Below are 19,277 nucleotides of genomic sequence, written 5' to 3' on the forward strand. Positions count from 1 at the left end.
CATAAATGCATTTACAACAGCAATTACAGTATACTTTGATACTAGGTGCTAAGGTGGGTATAATGTTTTATGTATAAATGTTTTATACATCAAAACTTACTTTGAAAATGGCCTGCTCAACTCACATGAAAGCAAACTCCTACTCAGTATTCTGAATATACAGCCATAATAACCCACAAACTTTTGTCTTCTGTCTGATTTACATAAGCTCCACCCTTTGTCATCGTCTTGTTTAACATGTGGAGTTTTGACATCATCACAGCAGACCAGAGACTCAGTGCTACAACACACCTGATGGCTACAGGTAAGACTTCTTGTTTCCTATACTGCATACATCACATGTTAGCACAGGGCTTTGCTTAGCCTTTAAGTTTGTTATTTTCCATCAGTATGTGTTGCTTTTGTGTTAAGATAAGGGGGAAGGGATGTTTTTGGTTCTACGACACCAAATCCTCTTGAGGAGCACAGATGGTCACCATGGACACCAAAACATAACCATGACGATAGCAGGGGGAACCTGTGGTGTCACACCTTATACAGATGAAAACAACAGAACAGAATCACTGTTAGAAGCATAAACACATATGCAATACATAGTAATTATTAGCAAATGCTCAACAGTCTTCAGATCTCTCTTTAGAAGATGACTTGAATGACATTATTTTGAATAACACAAAGTCCATTTCAAGCAGTTACAGTATATGAGCTGTGTTGGGGAAAGTTACTCATTGCATTACAATATTGCATTACTTCCTTAAAAAAGTAACTAATTGCATTACTTAGTTACTTTTTATAGAAAGCAATACGTTGCGTTATTTTTGCGCTAGTTTGCATTTTTGTTTTTAATAACAAACAAACAAAAGTTACATTTTTGGCAAATGTAAAGGCCCTTTCACACCAAAAGTGAAATGATAAGCCTCAGGCTGAAGGAAATCCAAATTCACGCCTCTAGTAGAGTGATTAGTATGATTGAATTGGATCATCGAAGGACAGCAGCAAAGACATTGGTAAATAAATTTATTGTGTTAACGTATTTAATTATTGCAGGTTTGTGTAATATTCTGAGTTTGATTCACTGTTTTTATTCATTTTGAAGAATACTGAATCTGTTTTTGTGCAAGTGAGATGAGTAAATGCAAGGTCACATTTAGTCTAGAACTAAAATATCCATCATGTTTATGCAACGCACACAAAATCTCTGCTTCTTATTCCTGATTTCTCTCAACATGGGGACAGGAGAGGTGTCAGTCAATACATGGGAAATCAAAGTAACTTGCGTTACTTATTTGAAAAAGTAACTCAGATATTTTGTTGTAATTTTAAAAGTAATGCGTTACTTTACTAGTTACTTGGGAAAAGTAATCTAATTACATGACTCACGTTACTTGTAATGATTACCCCCAACACTCTATACGAGTTTCATTCCATTTACATTCTCCTTATTTAAATTCAAATTTAATTCTGCTTTCTGTTTATTACCTCAAACGCGTAAGACCTTCATTCATCTTCAGAACACAAATTAAGATATTTTTGATGAAATCCAAGAGCTTTTTGATCCCCCATAGTCAGCAAAGCAGTTACCACTTTCAACGCCCAGAAATGTAGTAAAGACATTGTTAAAATAGTCCATTTGATAAATATGATACAAAACTTTTTGTGCACAAAAAAATAAAATAGCGACTTTATTCAACAATTCCAATGCTGTTCCCATGAGCACCATGACGCATGCGTGCGATACTGATGCAGGAGCCGACCAATAATGAGTCGGCATTCTGACATAGAACCCGGAAGCACTGCACTGTGTTTACAATGTGAAAAACATCAGAGACTGACACTGAAGAGAAGAAATTGTTGAATAAAGTCATTATTTTTGTTTTATTTTTGTATGTATTCTCGTCGCTTCATAAAATAAAGGTTGAACCACTGGAGTCTCATATTTTAATGACGTCTTTACTACCTTTCTGGGCCTCGAAAGTGGTAATTGCGGGGGATCAGAAAGCTCTAGGATTTCATCAAAAATATCTTAATTTGTGTTCCGAACTTGAACGAAGGTCTTACGGGTTTGAAAAGACATCAGGGTAGGTAATTATTGACAGAATTTTCATTTTTTGGGTGAACTAACCCTTTAAAAAATTTAATTCAATTTAAAAGTAGTTTTAAATGTAATTCTGAAATCAAACTTAACATACTCCATCAAGCAGAAAGGATTTTGAATGATTTTGAATTTGCCAAAAAAAAGAATTCATGTATATCTAAACCAGTTTTACACTATTCTAAATCAGTTTATTCCTAGATAGAACAGACTGGTTAGGTTTTTCTAAGCTGTCATGTGCGCTCCATGCTCATTTTAAGATAAGCTTGCTCCTCTCTAGTAGCTAATTCAAAAATGAAGAAAAAAGTATTACTTCTTGGAAGAATAACACCACATTTTCATTTACATTACATTGAATTATATCCAAAATTGCCCAGCAACTTTGTATCCAAGAAGAAAAAAAAAAGAGATGTGCATTCTGTCTTCATTCAGGAAGGATATGCCTTGTAATATAAGCTTCTGAGATAGTAACAATAAAGCAATCTAACAAAGCAATTTCGGTGGAATTGTGATTTAGGTGATCTTTATGTTCCAAAGATATCCTGTGTGGCTGGCTTCTCATCTTTTTGTGATACTCAGGCTTTGTAATCAACAGCAAAGCCATCTGGGTAAGTGCAGAGACACCTGTGCTTTTTGGGTGAAAGCCACTGGAGTGGAAGGACTGCCAGAAGAGGATGCCCTTCTAGCAATGACAATGTAAAAACATAGAGTTCAACTGATCTTAACTATTCAGAGGATTAATACTTATCTTATCCTGTTCATCCACATCATCTAATTGGTTTCATGTAGTGTGTCTTCACATTTTCATCCTATCAGAGGGATCCTGAACATAAAGACCTCATTATGATGAACGATCCTCGACTCAGCTAATGCTAACCTTCTGTTTAACACCTTGCGGGTCACAGCACCCAAACAGAGATTAATCTGAAAGTTATTTCATCCCTGCTGTGATATCCAGTAAGTTGAAGATCATTCTGATTACGCTACTTGCAGTTTTAATATTATGAGACGTGTTGAGATTCATGTCTAGAATATGAAATCATTAAACAAGATGCCAAGGTCTGTTGACCATGGGTAGTCTGATGCGTGTCCAGAGAGTAAAAGATCACAGCTAATCAGGCACTGCGCAACATTTGATAACTAACTAGGTGACAGTTGGTCCTTTTTAATTGGATTTCATCCAAGACTGAACCAGCAATTAGTTAGAGAACATCCAACCAATGAAGCTTTAAACAGGACATGCAACATTTAACTTCAAAACTGATGTGTTATCTTAACCTTCCAGTGCGGTTCAAGCAAAATGATCAGTTCTTACAATCCTGAAAAATGTATTTCCACACAAATATTGAGCAGCACAAATATTTTCAGCATTGATAATAAGAAATGTTTCTTGAGCAGCAAAATCAGCATATTGCAATGATTTCTGAAGGATCATGTGACACTGAAGACTGGTGTAATTCAGCTCAGGAAAAAAAATAGATTTTAAAATTGTAATACATTTTCACAAATTACTTTTTTACTGTATGTTTTGATCAATTAAAGGTGCTAAAGAGGATCTTTTCGTCGACTGAGAAACCAAAGACTGTTAGTGAGTTTTTGAAATGAGCGCATGCGTAAGAACAACCCCCCTCCTCCAATTTCAAGTGAACGCCTCCCAAAACTCGTGAACGAGTATTGCAACACGAATGTTTGTTTACCACCGACATTCGCTGTGACGTGTTAGTGGATTTATTATGTCGGACTCACCGCAGGTAACTCATAATCTGCAGTTGTTACTCTTGTCTCCTGACAAAAACATTGCATGCAGCGTTTACGCGATGATTTTTGTCAATACGGGCACAACTTTGGTAAACGCACCTATGGCAGAGTCCTGCAACGGGTCGGGTACCCGCGGATACCCGCATAAAAGTGGATAAAACGGGTGGATTGTGACATGCCTAAAATTCACGGGCGGGGATGCGGGCGGATAATTAACTCCTTGCGGGCGGGTAGTAGCGCGGATGAAAAATATGCGCAATATTTGTATGTCTAAATTACCATTATACGCAACAACGATATGACATTTGACCCATCACGTCACCACCACTGTGACAGTGCGACTTTTGTTGATGCTTCTCGTAGCCTAGTTGCACAGATGTCTATGGCCTAGTTGGAGCAAGCGTTGCATCTCCATGTTTTCTGTGCTGATGCGGTCGTGATGAGTTCATGTAGGCTAACATGTAAGGGTTGCGCTGCCAATAAAGCACCTAAAAGCTGTCACAAAGAACCGGCAAAAAAGTGATTATGATTATGTAAAATATAGCAAGGAAGGAGACATGTTTATTATTAAACAAGTGTTTTCTTGTCAGTGGCTGCAAAGATGAAGTTGACGATGCTGACTCGCGATCTTCGCAGTAGTGAACGCGCCTGAGAGAAATGCACATTTCATTCGGATTACATAAGCAGAGAGCAGTCTGTTTTCTTTCGTTTTGAATTGCTCTGTTTAAAAGTAGACATTCCAATATAGATATTTTCCTCAGGTCTGTGAGGCAAGTAGGCTAAGTTACCTTATACGCTGAGTTTTAGTTCATTTATGATACGAGCTCCAGTTCTCCCTGGCGCCTCCGTGTCGTGATCATCTATTGTCTGCTATATTTACTTAAACAAGCAATTGGTTGATGAAATATTGATTAAAATTAAGATACAATTAATACAAAACGAAATTAACTTTAAAGAATTTTAAGAATTTTTTAAAAGTTAAGAACTTTAAATTTTAAAAAATAAAGCACTTTAATTGGAATGATTTTAGCATGTGTGATTTATCGCGGGCACGGGTCGGGTAACGGGCCAAATATTAACGGGTCTGGGCGGGTGCGGATTTAATTTTGATATTATCACGGGTGACGGGTCGGATCTGGTGCTGAACTTTGCGGGTACGGGCGGGAGCGGGTCTCCAAAAATGGACCCGTGCAGGACTCTGACCTATGGGTCATATTTCAGGGAAGTGACAAACGACCTATATGGGCGTATTGGTTGGAGGACATGTTGGATTTAACACATTGCTGGCATGTTACTAGCACATTGCTAGCATGATTTAGCATATTGTTAGCATGATTGACATGTTGCTAGTATGTTTCTAGCATAAATTAACACATTGCTAACATTTTAGCAAACATTGTTAACATGTCCTTAGCTAGTTGCTAGGCTTTGTGATTAGATAGATAGATAGATAGATAACAGTCTATTAATACTCTAATGAGAGTTAATTGACATGTACTTGCAAAGTTACTTATAGATAGTAGAATATCTAGAGTGGACCATCGAAATAAGGTGTAACCCAAGGATCTTATATTGGCTATGTGTATTATCATCTACATTATGTGTCACATTAACAAGTTTAACAGGCATTGTGGTGCAACCAGTGTTCATTTGGTTCTTCCATATGGAAGCTTATGAGCATGTCTGGTCTAGTTTTTATTATCCACATCCTGTTTTTTTATGCACACTGTATTTTATAGTGTTTCTGTAATACTTTTCCCCATCTATTTTATAATTAATAGTGTTTAAGTGCCTGTCCAGGAGCCACAAATATCAGCTGAATGAATTTGAAGTTGGCAATTTTTATGCACATTTGACAGTTTAACCTTCCTTTTAGGAAACTCTTCCTACTTTACATGCAAAAAGGGGGGAGAGAGAGAGAGAGAACATCAATGAAACAAGTTTTTTATTGGCCCCTGAGCATATTTAATTTTCCTTCCTTTTAATTTGTTTTTCAAAACACTCCAAGCAGTGAAGATCAAACATCAGAGGAAGCTTAAATGACCTCCACTAATCAATGAACTCAGAACAGTGGCTGAGAAATGAGATTCAGGCTATTACGGAACGGTTTTTGGTTCTCAGGGTAAAGTAATGTTTATGCCTCAATTTTAGTTCAAATAGAGTGTCAGTAGTTCAAGCCTAAGATTACCAGTTTGTATCTTGATAAAAATATTTTTCCATAAAAATTTGAAATCCTATACGATGAACTTGGACTGCTCAAAACACAGTTAGGTATAACTTTATGTATAGATTTGTTTACTGAGTATTGAACTTTTATATACAGCACAAATTCTTTGGAGGTCAGATGTTTATTTGACCACGTCATCTTCAAAATCCTACTATTACTAGGCACTTTGTGAGCTGCTGGGGTTTAAAAATGAGAAGGAATTATGTGACATCCTATTGGATTCTGTCAAAAAAGCTGAAGTCTGTACTTTTCTTTTCTTGGCCATTCTTGCAGTTGTTACCTATTTCTATTTTATCTGATCTTTAGAAATTACTTTCATTGGTGTTGGCTAATATATTCAGGATGTTTCAGTCATAAATAATATTTTTGACTTGAATAAAAGCAGTTAATTTAGATGCTATCACATGAAGCACCTTTTTCGCTTATCTAAGAAAACATGTTTTACAAAGCTGAATGCACCAGAAGGCTCATCATATTTATTATAAGGAAAGTTTAAAATGATATAAAGAAGCTGTGTTTCTCTGCTTGTGTATGTATTTTACTGTCCTCTCTAAATGAGTAGGGTAGGATATGAAGGTGATTTAGTCTATAATTAACTGTTAATTTCTGCACATCTTGTTATTATGCACTCTAGAGAATGATGTGCTACACACATTACTTTCCAGAGTAATCCATTTACAAAACAGCTTGTTTATATTCAGGTCCAGAGATCATCCCAGCGAGGACCTGTGAAGCTCGGCCACAGCAGTTGTGCATCTCCTTCGGCACAAAGAGAGAAGCATTCTGCAGTAATGCATATGAAAATAGTTTATAACCAAGCAGATTACCTACTACTTCCTTCTTCTCCTCTGTGTTGACCTTTGTATTTCTGTGTACAGTATATGCACTGTCACTGAAGATGAGCCATGCAGAACTTGGAAATGGGAATGAGGAGTCTTTTCAGCCAACAGAATATTATGAGAGGTAAGATCACATTTGTATTGTGAATATAATGATTAGAACCCCTCCAACCCCTTTCAGCTGTGTTTTAGATTCAGAATTTAGTGCCTTATTATATTGTAATTGGCTGATACATGATAAAAAAAAATATTATGTGAAAAAGCAAAGTGTTTTATTTAAAAGTGTTCTCATTTATATGTATTTTTTGCACTGCAAAATATTGTTTGTTGAAAACCTAAAATTTAAAAGAGTTTCATACTGTAAAATAGCTGTGCTGCATTTTACACACAAAAACAGTCTGCATATATTAAAAAAAAATAAATAAAAAATTAGCAAAATCTAAATTATTTATAAGCAAAAGTGAAAGTTCAAGCATTAGCCTTATTATAACATTATTTTGAATGCTCCCCTCATTGTCTATAGTGGTTGTTGCCCTGATAGTAGTTTGTAAATATGAAAAAGTACAGAAAGTAACATGAAAAATAATAATATATTTCATACATTTTATGGTTTTGCCCTACATGACATTTTGTAGTCCCATGTCATAGGTGACCCTGGACCACAAAATCTGTCATAAGGGTCAATTTAAAAAAAATAAATAATCTTTCACTGATGTATGGTTTGTTAGGATAGGACAATATTTGGCCGAGATACAACTATTTGAAAATCTGGAATCTAAGGGTGCAAAAGAAAATCAAAAAAATTGAGAAAATCGCCTTTAAAGTTGTCCAAATGAAGTCCTTTGCAATGCATATCCACTCACAAAAAATATATTTTTGATATATTTACAGTAGGAAATTAACATAATATCTTCATGAAACATGATCTTTACTTAATATCCTAATGATTTTTGGCATAAAAGAAAAACATTGTATTATTGGCTATTGCTACATACCCATGTGACTGGTTTTGGTTCTGGTTTCGTCCAGGGTCACATATGTGTACAGTACTTGTCCTAACTGATAACCAGTGTTGAGTGTAATGCATTACTAAGTAATTAAGGGATTACTCTTATTTTTTCTGTAATTTAATTACAGTTACATCTGATGTAATTGCATTAAATACTGTATAGACTAGAACAATTTTATATAAAACAATAGTGGATTTAACATCAAAATTTAATGTCTATAATGATAAAATGTATGTTTTTAATGTAACCTTCTCCCTTTAAATAGTTTGGTCAGTTCAGGTATAATTTATGCAATTATATATTTTTTATTTGAAAGAATTCAAAGAGCAGTTTCATATCAATCCTTGTATTGTTCAACTGGTCGAGGTTGATGTAGTATTTAAAAAGTACTTAGTAATAAGTAATGCAACATAAGTGTTTTTTGGTAACACTTTATTTTACAGTGTCATTGTTACATGTGTTACATTTAGTTACTATATTAATAACTATAAATTATGCATAATTATTACATGCAACTAATCCTAAACCAAACCAAACCCTACTCTTAACCAGTGTTGGGGGTAACGCTTAACTTGAGTTGCGTAAACAGATTACTTTTTTCAAGTAACTAGTAAAGTAACGCATTACTTTTTTCAATTTACTACAAAATATCTAAGTTACTTTGTTTTCACATTTATTGACTGGCAGCTCTCCTGTCCCAGAGGCATTGTGTGTGCTGTGTAAACATGATGGTTATTGTAGTTCTCGACTAAAGGCGAACATCCATTTACTCATCTCACTTGCACAAAAACATTCAGTAATCCTCAAAATGAATAAAAACAGTGAAATGCAATCACAGAATTTTACACAAACCTGTAATATATATATTTAATTAAATGAAACAAGCAAGCCCAGGAGAGAAAAGTAACACAAAAGTAATGTAATGCAATATTGTAATGCAGTAACTTTCCCCAACACTGCTCCTAACCCTAAGTACATGTAGTTGATTATTATTACTCAGTACTTAAATGTATAATTACAGTGTAACAAAGACACCTTAATATAAAGTGTAACCTATTTTTAGAGAGTAATTAGTACAGTAATCTAATTACACTATTGAAGATGTAATTTGCAGCTATTAATTACTTTTTTAGAGTAACTTACCCAACACTGCTGATAATTCAATCCTGCAACACACATTGGCTATAAAACAGGACAAACATGTCAGCTGCTCTAGAAAGCACCCCTATGTGGATAATGAAAAACAACAGCATAAACTCCAACTGTACATTCAACTGACTGATTCAGAACTGTTATTTCAAATGCTATAGGCTGAATGTTTACAGTTTCTTCTGGCGGTAAAAAAAACGTTAAAGGAAGAACTCGTTATCTCACTGTTTGTGGGTACAGGTCAGCCAAGTAAAAACAAGATTACAGTGTGTTCACTATTCTTGTAGGGGTATTGACAGAGGTTACACATTCATTGCCTCATACAAAAAAAAAAAACCCAAAACAAAACAAAAAAACATGTGCACACAACATTAGTTCAGTTTGCTGCAATGTGATTATGGCATGTAGAAGTTAATCATTCTTCAGCTGTTTTGACACAGAGATAATAATTGATGAACTATATCACTTTCGTCTCGTGTTACTGGGCTCTGAGAACATCAGTGCTGACTAGACAGTGTGGATTTATGCATTTCCATTTATATAAAAACTTGTTTTTCTTTTTTTAGATGGCAGATGATGAACTTCTTCTGAGCTTCCAATGGAACTACAAAGGAAGAGAAGAATAGTTCGGGCTGCAGGTCCCCTGGATGGAGGCTATGGCTGGTTCATTGTGCTTTCCACCTTCCTTGTCTTTGGATTGACATTCGGTGTAATCAAGTCCTTTGGTGTGTTCTTCGTAGAAATACAACACTACTTTGCAACCACAGCAACAGCAAGCTCATGGATCACATCCATCTCTGTGGCAACAGTACATTTTGGGGGTATGTACCAATTTAAATTTCAACCAGCAGGGGGCTCCCTCTACTTACACTCTTAGTAACCTTTGTCTTTGAATGCTTAACTGCAGACTGATATGTCAGTGTGACACTTGACCTTCTCTGTTGATCTTATTCGCGATTAATATTAATGTGCAATTGTCACACAGAATCAAATGTGCAAACACTTTGGCAATAAATGAAGATGTGATTTACTGAAGATTTAATGAAGATGTTATCTACACCATTGTCTGACCTTATTAAAATGCATACAAAAACGCAAGCTTAATGTAATCTTTTAATATTTGTTAGAGCCACACTCATGTTTTTCTGGGACCATCAGACCTTTAAACATTGTGAGGCTGAAATATATCTAACAGAGCAGGAGACTAGAAATATGAGTTTGTGTTGTACCCCTCCATTTCTCTAACAGTGTAATAGCCTTACAGGAGCTGACAGAGCACTTGGCTACTGGCTGTACAGTATGTCATGACTGTGTGATTTGTGTTTGTCTGTGATTCAGCCCCCGTAGGCTCTGCATTGAGCGCGTGCTTCGGCCATCGGCCAGTGGTCATGGTAGGGGGTCTGCTGAGCAGCATTGGGATGGTGGCCGGGTCATATGCCCAGGATCTGCTACAGCTGTACATCACTGTGGGGTTCCTTACAGGTAAGAGCACAGCCAGCAGTAGAGCATATGGCTGTGCTCCTGCGCACACACACATTCACGCTTCCCATCTTTCAACGTTGATTCACAACTAGAAAAGGTCATTAGCCATTTATAGCGGCTGTATGGGATGTTATTCATGAACCTCTCAGATTCAGGAACACTGCAGAGAGACACGCATATGATGAGACAAGAAAATAGGAGCAAAGAAAGAAAGAAAGAAAGAAAGAATTTTACCCAGTAGACTTTAGAGTTAAACTAGAGTTAAAGGGTGTTATGTTTAAAGAGTTAAAGGTGCCATTGAACGTTTTTTTACAAGATGTAATATAAGTCTAAGGTGTCCCCTGAATGTGTCTGTGAAGTTTCAGCTCAAAATACCCCATAGATTTTTTTAAAATAATTTTTTAACTGCCTATTTTGGGGCATAATTAGAAATGCGCCGATTCATGTTGCGGCCCCTTTAAATGCTCGCGCTCTCCGCCCCCGGAGCTCGCGCTTGCCTTAAACAACATATACAAAGTTTACACAGCTAATATAACCCTCAAAATGGATCTTTACAAAGTGTTCGTCATGCATACTGCATGCATGCGTCGGATTATGTGAGTATTGTATTTATTTGGATCTTTACATTTGATTCTGAATGAGTTTGAGGTTTTGCTCCGTGGCTAAAGTTAACATTACACACTGTTGGAGAGATTTATAAAGAATGAAGTTGTGTTTATGAATTATACAGACTGCAAGTGTTTAAAAATGAAAATAGCAACAGCTCTTGTCTCCGTGAATACAGTAAGAAACGATGGTAACTTTAACCACATTTAACAGTACATTAGCAACATGCTAACGAAACATTTAGAAAGACAATTTACAAATATCACTAAAAATATCATGTTATCATGGATCATGTCAGTTATTATTGCTCCATCTGCCATTTTTCACTGTTGTCCTTGCTTGCTTACCTAGTCTGATGATTCAGCTGTGCACATCCAGACGTTCTGCCCTTGTCTAATGCTTGAACATGATCTGGCATATGCAAATATTGGGGGCGTACATATTAATGATCCCGACTGTTACGTAACAGTTGATGTTATGTTGAGATTCGCCTGTTCTTTGGAGGTCTTTTAAACAAATGAGATTTATATAAGAAGGAGGAAACAAAGGTGTTTGAGACTCACTGTATGTCATTTCCATGTACTGAACTCTTGTTATTTAACTATGCCAATATAAATTCAATTTTTAATTCTAGGGCACCTTTAACATACGCAGTTTCCGCCAATCTCATGTTAATCTTGAGTACCTATAGAGTAGTATTGCAGTATCATATTTATAAAAGATAGATATGCTGTACCGACTCTTTCCGAAAAAAGCCGAGCTCCTGGAGGCATGCCGTGGGCAGAGCTGGAGTCACGAGCACGCGCAGCTTTTGCGTAGCGATCATCTGCAAGCTGCGACATCATTATAAATAAAAAGGGAACAAAAATGTTGGTGTTGTTTACATTATATCCACTTGCACGCTGATTGCCAACAAACATTTGATGCAGTTTTACTCACCGCCCTCAATCTACAAATCCATCGCCAAACTGGGACTTGATTACAAAACATTCGTCACCGAAATTCCGGGAACAAACAAACATATGTGCCCAACTCCGTTGCAGCCCCGGAAAAACAAACTGCATCCACTGGTCCCTTAACACTGGGTTCTTTGGAAAGCTGAAAAAGGGCATCTTTCCCTCATAATCAAAAACACACTTCTTTGGTGACATTGTTGAAAAATCTCTCGGCTTCCATAACCCAAATGAATCACATTGATGGGCGTGCTCTGGGTGATGTGTGATCATTCTTATCAAAGGGAGAAGTGCCCATACAAGGAATTCCGCCCTTTATGATGTAATACAGGGCCAAAGTCAAAAAAAAAATTCTGAATCTTATCTGAATCCGGAAGGAGTGTATTTGGCACAGAAATACAGTCATTCGTCCAACTCGTGTTTTGAAACTTTGGCCCCAGCATCAAATCAGCATATTAGAATGATTTCTGAAGAATCATGTGACACTGAAAACTTCAGCAATGATGCTGAAAATTCAGCTTTACCATCACAGCAATAAATTACATTTTAAAATATATTAAAATAGAGAAAAAAAAAAAGTTAATTGTATTGTATAATATTTCACAATATTAATGTTTTTACTGTATATCTCATCACATAAATGCAGCCTTGGTGAGCATAAGAGCCTTCTTTTTCTAAAAACATTAAAAAATCTTACTGACCCCAAACTTTTGAGTGGTGGTGTAAAAGGCTTGTAGTCTGCCACTGACTCAATATCATGCTAAAAGTCTAGTGTGTATGTTACAGCAGTAACACAACTTGCAGGTCAAGTTCAGCAATAGAAATGTTCTATGTCTGTTGTTCAGTTAGTCAATGATGTTCATAATACACATAACCTGTCCAATTAGCCAGTGGCATTTATACAATATTTTACCTTGAAAAAAAAAATGACTGGTCAAAAAGATAAATGCTTGCTCTGAATGTCCTTTTTGTGTTGTCCTCTGCAGGATTTGGCTACGCCCTGACCTGGACCCCTACTGTCACCATGCTGGGCTGGTACTTTGAAAAGCGACGGCCAGTGGCCAACGCTCTGGCTAGCACAGGAGAGTGCCTCCTCACCTTTGTCCTGACCCCATCCTTCCAGTTCATGGTGGATCAGTATTCCTGGAGGGGAGCGATGCTGATCCTGGGAGCTCTGCAGCTCAACTTGTGTCTGTGCGGAGCTCTTCTGAGACCACTCAACAGACATGTTCCTTCTAAAGAACAGCTAGAGGAGAAAGATCATGAGCTGGAACTGTTATCTCAATCTCACACAGACTCACACAGAAGTTCAAAAAACGGGTCAGACTCGAAAAAATCAGATCCACTGAAGGTGAAAATCATAAGTTACGTGGACTACACGCTTATCGCCAACGCTCGCTTCATGGTCTACTCAATGTTTGGTGTCTTTGCTGCTCTTGGCTTCTTCGCTCCATCTCTCTTTTTGGTACCGTACGCCCGCAGTCAAGGAGTGGAGGAGTACCAGGCAGCCGCTCTCATGTCCATCTCTGCGGTGCTGGATCTGTTTGGCCGGGTGCTCTTCGGGTGGGTGGCAAATCTGCGGCTGGTAAAGACAGTCCATCAGCTGATTGTAACAGTGATTTTGTTGGGCATTGTTCTGTTGCTCTGCCCACTAGCGACCACATTCACCCAGCTGGCGCTGTTCAGTGCGGGTTACGGACTGGTGTTCGGCGCGACCGTGGCCATTCACATCACGGTACTCGCGGAAGTGGTCGGGGTGGAGAGGCTCGGCAGCGCTCTGGGTTTCTTCATGCTCATCCGCAGCAGTGGTGGCCTTCTTGGACCACCTTTGGCAGGTGAGATGTTGAAAAGTAATTTGATCAGTAGTGACTATCCTGAGGAGAGACATCAGAGACAGCTAAGGGAAAAGCCAATTTCATGCTTTTAAGAGGCCCTCAAAAAAAAATATATATTATATAAGATATAGTTGTTGTTTGAGTTTGTTTTTAAATAATTTAATAAATAACATGCACATTTGTTGGATATATAAAAAAAATTAAAACAAAAAAATATATTCATATATTCATTATACTTTTATATTTTATATATATATATATATATATATATATATATATATATATATATATATATATATATATATATATATATATATATAGATATAGATATAGTTGTTGTTGAGTTTGTGTGTGTTTTTAAATATATCAAATAAATAACATGCATATTTGTTAGATACATAAATTATTTTGAACAAAAAATATATTAACATTATACTTTTTATTTTTTATATATATATATGTGATTTATTTATTTGTTGATTGTGTAAAGTCACAAATATATTATATAATTAAAATTATATGTGTAATTAATGTAATTCATAATTATTATTATAATCAATAATTGTATTAATTATAGTTATATTTGTGACTTTATATTATATTATATTATATTATATTATATTATATTATATTATATTATATTATATTATATTATATTATTACATTGTGATAAATTTGTAATTTATTTGTTCCTTTCTTTATATGTTGAGTAGGTTATTATGACATCTATGTTCAATATGCAATATCTTTACAAATGGCTTGCTGAAGTTACTCTAGTCTGACACTGTGCAAACACAAGTTGTCCTTTTTTATTGTTTAAAATGCTCTTTATCAGTCATCTAATGCATACCCTTCCCTCATCATATTTCTTCAGTGAGGTTTCTCATTAAAGCCTGGCAGGAATCAGTTTACAGTAATAATGCGTTATCTTCCCATAAAGCATTGCCTATCAAAGAAATGCACTCGGCTATTGTGTTAATTTCATGGATTATTGGTCACTGCACAAATGGCTTTTCCTCTTTCAGTAGCGGGCCATGCTTTGACTGCCCTGACCAAATTTAAACCATTCATTTAGTTTCATTGGCTGTAATTTTTCTGTGCCCAGTACATAGAACACATCACAAACGGTAGTGCAACAATACATCAGCAGAGCTACAAAAGTGGCCAGAGAATCAGCAAACAAACAACCAGCCAAGAACAACAATGCATATAATAGCTGTAATCGATTACTAGATGATAAGCTCTGATAGGACAACTTCAAATAGATGGTAGTGTAATGTGGAGATGATGACATTTTGCCCTTACCTAACAGTTTTTCTCTTCTGCCAAAACATTGCACAAGTTGGAAGAGTTCTCCCCTGTGCAGCCAAAACCTCTCCCATGCAGGCTAGAGGCAGTTCAGCACTAAATCATCCAGAAAAGCCTCATCTGTCCATTTAGAGGCATCAACTGCCAAAACCATGTCCATATCTGTATTCTGAAAGACTAATGTGCTTAATATGAATCTCTTGGGTTTTCAGTCCATTAAATAGAGCACAGATTAATGTTTGCGAGGAGGGAGAGTCTTTATTTTAGGCACCACAGGTTAGGAGTGTAGTCTGCTGTGGGCTCCAAAACAGCGGTGTAATTACACCATAAATTAGCTCTGCAGCAGTTTTTCTCAGTGACTTTTAATCGGGTTGGAAAACTCCTTTACTGTGGCATTATAAAAGATGACTCAAATAATCACTGCATCACTGACTTCATAGGGGCTCTGTTCCTCGGTGCTTTAATTGATTGATCATTTAAAATAATGTACAGGGAAATGTGCTTTCAGAAAGCAGGTTAGGCAGAAAAGGGGAGGTGGGATGATGAACGAACAACTGCAGGCTAATTAGTGGTGCTTAGGCAAGCATCGCTACTATGCCCAAGCAACCACCCAGAACACCCTAAAAACCGCATACAAATGCCCTTGCAACCACCATTTGTTGAGTTGAGTTTTGCATTGGGAAGTATGTGTTTTAATTGCAAGCTAATAGCATTGATTGACCATTTGATTTCAGTATTACATTATATGAATGACTTTTTATATTTGATTTTCCCTTTTTTGTTATTTTTAAGCTATATTTTATGCATTCATTTAGTATTTATACTAAGTGAAATTTCTAACACAATTGACAATGATGAAATAATTCCTTCTACTGTTTCTACAGGAATCTTCATAGACAGAATGAATGACTACGGTGCTGGTTTCCTGATGGCGGGCGTGGCTCTTCTCGTCTCCGCCTTGTTTTTGCTTGTGTTACATCAGATGAACAAAAAAGAGATGGAAAAGGGAAAAGATATCCACTTGGAGAACGGGAAAGGTTGCAAGGGTCTGAAAAACAGGAATTCCAGTTTTGGAAGAAGTTAGTAGCCTAAGAGGAGGCTTTACCGTAATGTGCATTTAGTGTCATACAGCTGACATATATTTATGTCACGTTACTGTGGAAAAATATGATGCATTCATGTTTCACCGCACATGTGGCCATTAAGCAGAGATTATTATTAGAGATGATTGTCATAAGTGATGGGTGTAAACTGATAACATGGACATGCATTGTCTGTAGGACACGCTGAGTGAACAGACCTTTCTCACCTAAATGAAACTTTCTGGGAAGTCTTCTAATGTAGTCCTATAATGATGCCATTGTAAGCGATATTTCATCAGATCTATTGCTCCAGTAAGTGTGGAAAATGGACAGTGCCTTAATGGACTAATGGAAGCTGACTCATGGTTTAGCTACAGCCAAAGATGATCACTTGCAGTCAAGAACAATATCTGGAATTTCTTGTGTATAACAGTATGAAGAATCTATTTTGGCCTGTTTGCCTAAAATCACACAAATTAAAATTTGCATTTGAAACATGGATTTTATCTAAAGTTGCCTCCACAGGTCTGGATGTCAAATACATTCCGCAGTTTCAGAAAACATTCTCATTGATCGCCCTCTAATGGTGAGAAAAGGGAAATTCAGGATGGATGGTTACAGTGAAACTGTATGTTTTCCTCATTATAACATTATAACTTTCCTCAAAATAACTGAGGGTATGTTTAATATAGCATAAAGTATATTAAAGTGCATTTTATTTTGCAAAAGCATCTTTAAAATCCCTTAATCTTGAATCTATATAGGGGATAGATATGTTTCTGAAGGCATTGATTAAAAACACAGGCACATCCCACTTAAGAAAACCACATGATAGACGGCACTGTCTAGATCTTTCCTGGTTATACAGTGTGATGAAATGGTAACCGTTCAAAGCTAAGCCTTCTTTACAAGATATCAAAGCATTTTTTCTCTTCACAATAATCTATTCCCAGCATCTGCACTTTGATGTGTTTTATACATGCTGGTCTGTGTGCATCACAGATTAGTGGCTTTCCAAATTGGAAAAAATAAAAATAAATAAATAACAGAAATAAATTTCAGTATGCTTGTTACCTTGAATCTGAGAAAGCAAACATCATGCTAGACAAAATGAGCCTTCAGTGGCATACAAATGAAAACATTTTAGTCACTTTTGGCTAATATTATTTTGTTAACTTTTATTTTCCCTCGTTTTAACACACGAGTACTGACAGTAAACACAATGCACTCAAAGAAAGAGGTGACCTGACATTAGAACTGACATGTGAAATCAAAGTTTGTCCAAAAGTGACTATTGAATATACTATGTCTATTGACTAATAGATCTCAAATGAACTGTTCATGCTGGGTCAGACACATACAGGTGCTGATAAGATGAAAGGTATATCTAGCACTACAGATCTGCACTTATATTGGTTTAGTTTTAATAATGAGAGTATAAGCTGTGTATTCTGATATTCACAAAATAAGTTAATCATTTTATCATATTTGTCATATTGAGTGAATTTTAATGAGCTTTTATTTTTATATTTTCAGTTTTAGTACTAACATTTAAGACAAGTCTAATTTTCGTTAAGTTTGGTATGTTTTTCATGTAATTATTTTATTTTATTTTGGCTTTATTTCAAATACCTAACAACGATTTTTAAAAGTTTTAGTTTTCGTTAACAAATAACAACACTGCTCTTATCATTTTACTGTAAATTCACTGTGGATTTATTATTTCAAGCAGAAATAGCTGTTATACCATATATAGTTTTTGACACTTGATCCCATCATCCCATTCCCAAAGAGAAGAAGAAATAATGCTGTAATGAGAGAATATAGGACTCTTGCTGTTTTCCTGTGACCTGAGCCATCCTTTTTTTCAAACACGGTTGAGGCGATGAGTCCTTTGAAGTCTGTAATTGAAAACAGTTGATGGAGTAAAGTGGAATAACGGATCCCAGATCCGTTTCTCCAGCCATATATCCCTCCTCTCATAAACCCGGGCCTCTTCACTTTGACCTTCGTGTAGTCTGGGTTATGCAGTAAGCCCAAAAACAGCCGTTCAGAATGATACATGTGTGACCTTGTGCTTGATGGCAACGTTCAATGAACTAGACTGAATCTTATATTACAGACAAAAGGGAAATTCCTAAGAAATTAGACAGAAATGACAACAAAGTGGAAATCTGTCTCTCTTTAAACAGAAAATGCAAAGTGGCAGAACACCTGATTAAGGTGACCAGCTCTTTGAAAAGCAAGAGGCAAAGACTACAGACTGGAAATTGCGAGTTTAGTTCTGCTTGTTGAATTAAAATGAGCTAAAGTAACACAAACTTAATTTCATTGTGTTCAATCCACCTAATATATTTAAAGCTGAAGTTTACTTAAGTCATTTGTGTTACATGAATAATTTGTGTTGAAAACTTACTGGGCAGTGGATCTGCAGTTCCAGCATGCTTTGCAAGGAACTGCATTATGAGAGTAAAGCTGCATCCGACATCGAATACTTCTCTACTATAGACCTTATTTTCCAGAGAAACATGCGCGCCACCATCTTTAGAATATTGTACTTACTGCTTCTGGTGAGATTCTGAAGTGCGCATACAATGGACATTTTACTATCCCATGAGGCTACAGAAGAGGATTTGTGAATGGAGTTGAAGGGACGTAACTGGCGCTGGTAGGTCATGTGACAGTAATAACATGTTGGATGTAGTACGTCCGAATTTATTCATACTACACACATTCGTACTATATATAACATACTTTTTCAACGGTCGTGCAGTAAATTTAAATTCAAATGTAGTACTTACTCAACAGTATGCGATTTCAGATGCAGCTTAAATTTTGTGATCAAGTGTTAATTTATGTTTTTCAGCAAAAGGAAGTGTTTAAAGTGTTAGTGTTTAAAGTTCAGTTATGTTGGACAATTAGAGGAGTTTCTAAAA

The 19,277-nt window shown here is 36.2% G+C and overlaps 1 protein-coding gene across 4 annotated transcripts; it reads left to right on the plus strand.

Annotated features, from left to right (window-relative positions):
- The first annotated feature begins 210 nt into the window (after window positions 1–210).
- On the plus strand, window positions 211–18,732 carry si:dkey-246g23.4 (uncharacterized protein LOC559426 homolog). Of its 4 annotated transcripts, XM_048169216.1 has the most exons (8): window positions 2,035–2,788; window positions 2,909–3,049; window positions 6,779–6,865; window positions 6,956–7,040; window positions 9,642–9,896; window positions 10,414–10,557; window positions 13,103–13,951; window positions 16,144–18,732. In XM_048169216.1, the coding sequence occupies exons 5-8, from the start codon at window positions 9,674–9,676 to the stop codon at window positions 16,341–16,343; spliced, it is 1,416 nt and encodes a 471-aa protein (XP_048025173.1). In that variant the 5' UTR covers window positions 2,035–2,788; window positions 2,909–3,049; window positions 6,779–6,865; window positions 6,956–7,040; window positions 9,642–9,673; the 3' UTR covers window positions 16,344–18,732. The 4 variants fall into 4 exon arrangements, with proteins under 4 accessions (XP_048025170.1, XP_048025173.1, XP_048025172.1 ...); XM_048169213.1 differs by lacking the exons at window positions 2,035–2,788; window positions 2,909–3,049 and adding an exon at window positions 211–304; XM_048169215.1 differs by having other exon boundaries at window positions 2,035–3,049.
- The last annotated feature ends 545 nt before the right edge of the window (window positions 18,733–19,277 follow it).

The sequence above is a fragment of the Megalobrama amblycephala genome, linkage group LG19 (genome assembly GCF_018812025.1).
Source record: "Megalobrama amblycephala isolate DHTTF-2021 linkage group LG19, ASM1881202v1, whole genome shotgun sequence".
NCBI classification, from domain to species: Eukaryota; Metazoa; Chordata; class Actinopteri; order Cypriniformes; family Xenocyprididae; genus Megalobrama; species Megalobrama amblycephala.

What these genes read in the sequence shown, in the direction of transcription:
- si:dkey-246g23.4 (XM_048169213.1), top strand. Translation starts at nt 9,674, where the DNA reads ATGGAACTACAAAGGAAGAGAAGAATAGTTCGGGCTGCAGGTCCCCTG. An exon ending in GGCAACAGTACATTTTGGGG is followed by an intron (nt 9,897 to 10,413) that starts GTATGTACCAAT and finishes TCTGTGATTCAG; the next exon opens with CCCCCGTAGGCTCTGCATTG. An exon ending in CACTGTGGGGTTCCTTACAG is followed by an intron (nt 10,558 to 13,102) that starts GTAAGAGCACAG and finishes TGTCCTCTGCAG; the next exon opens with GATTTGGCTACGCCCTGACC.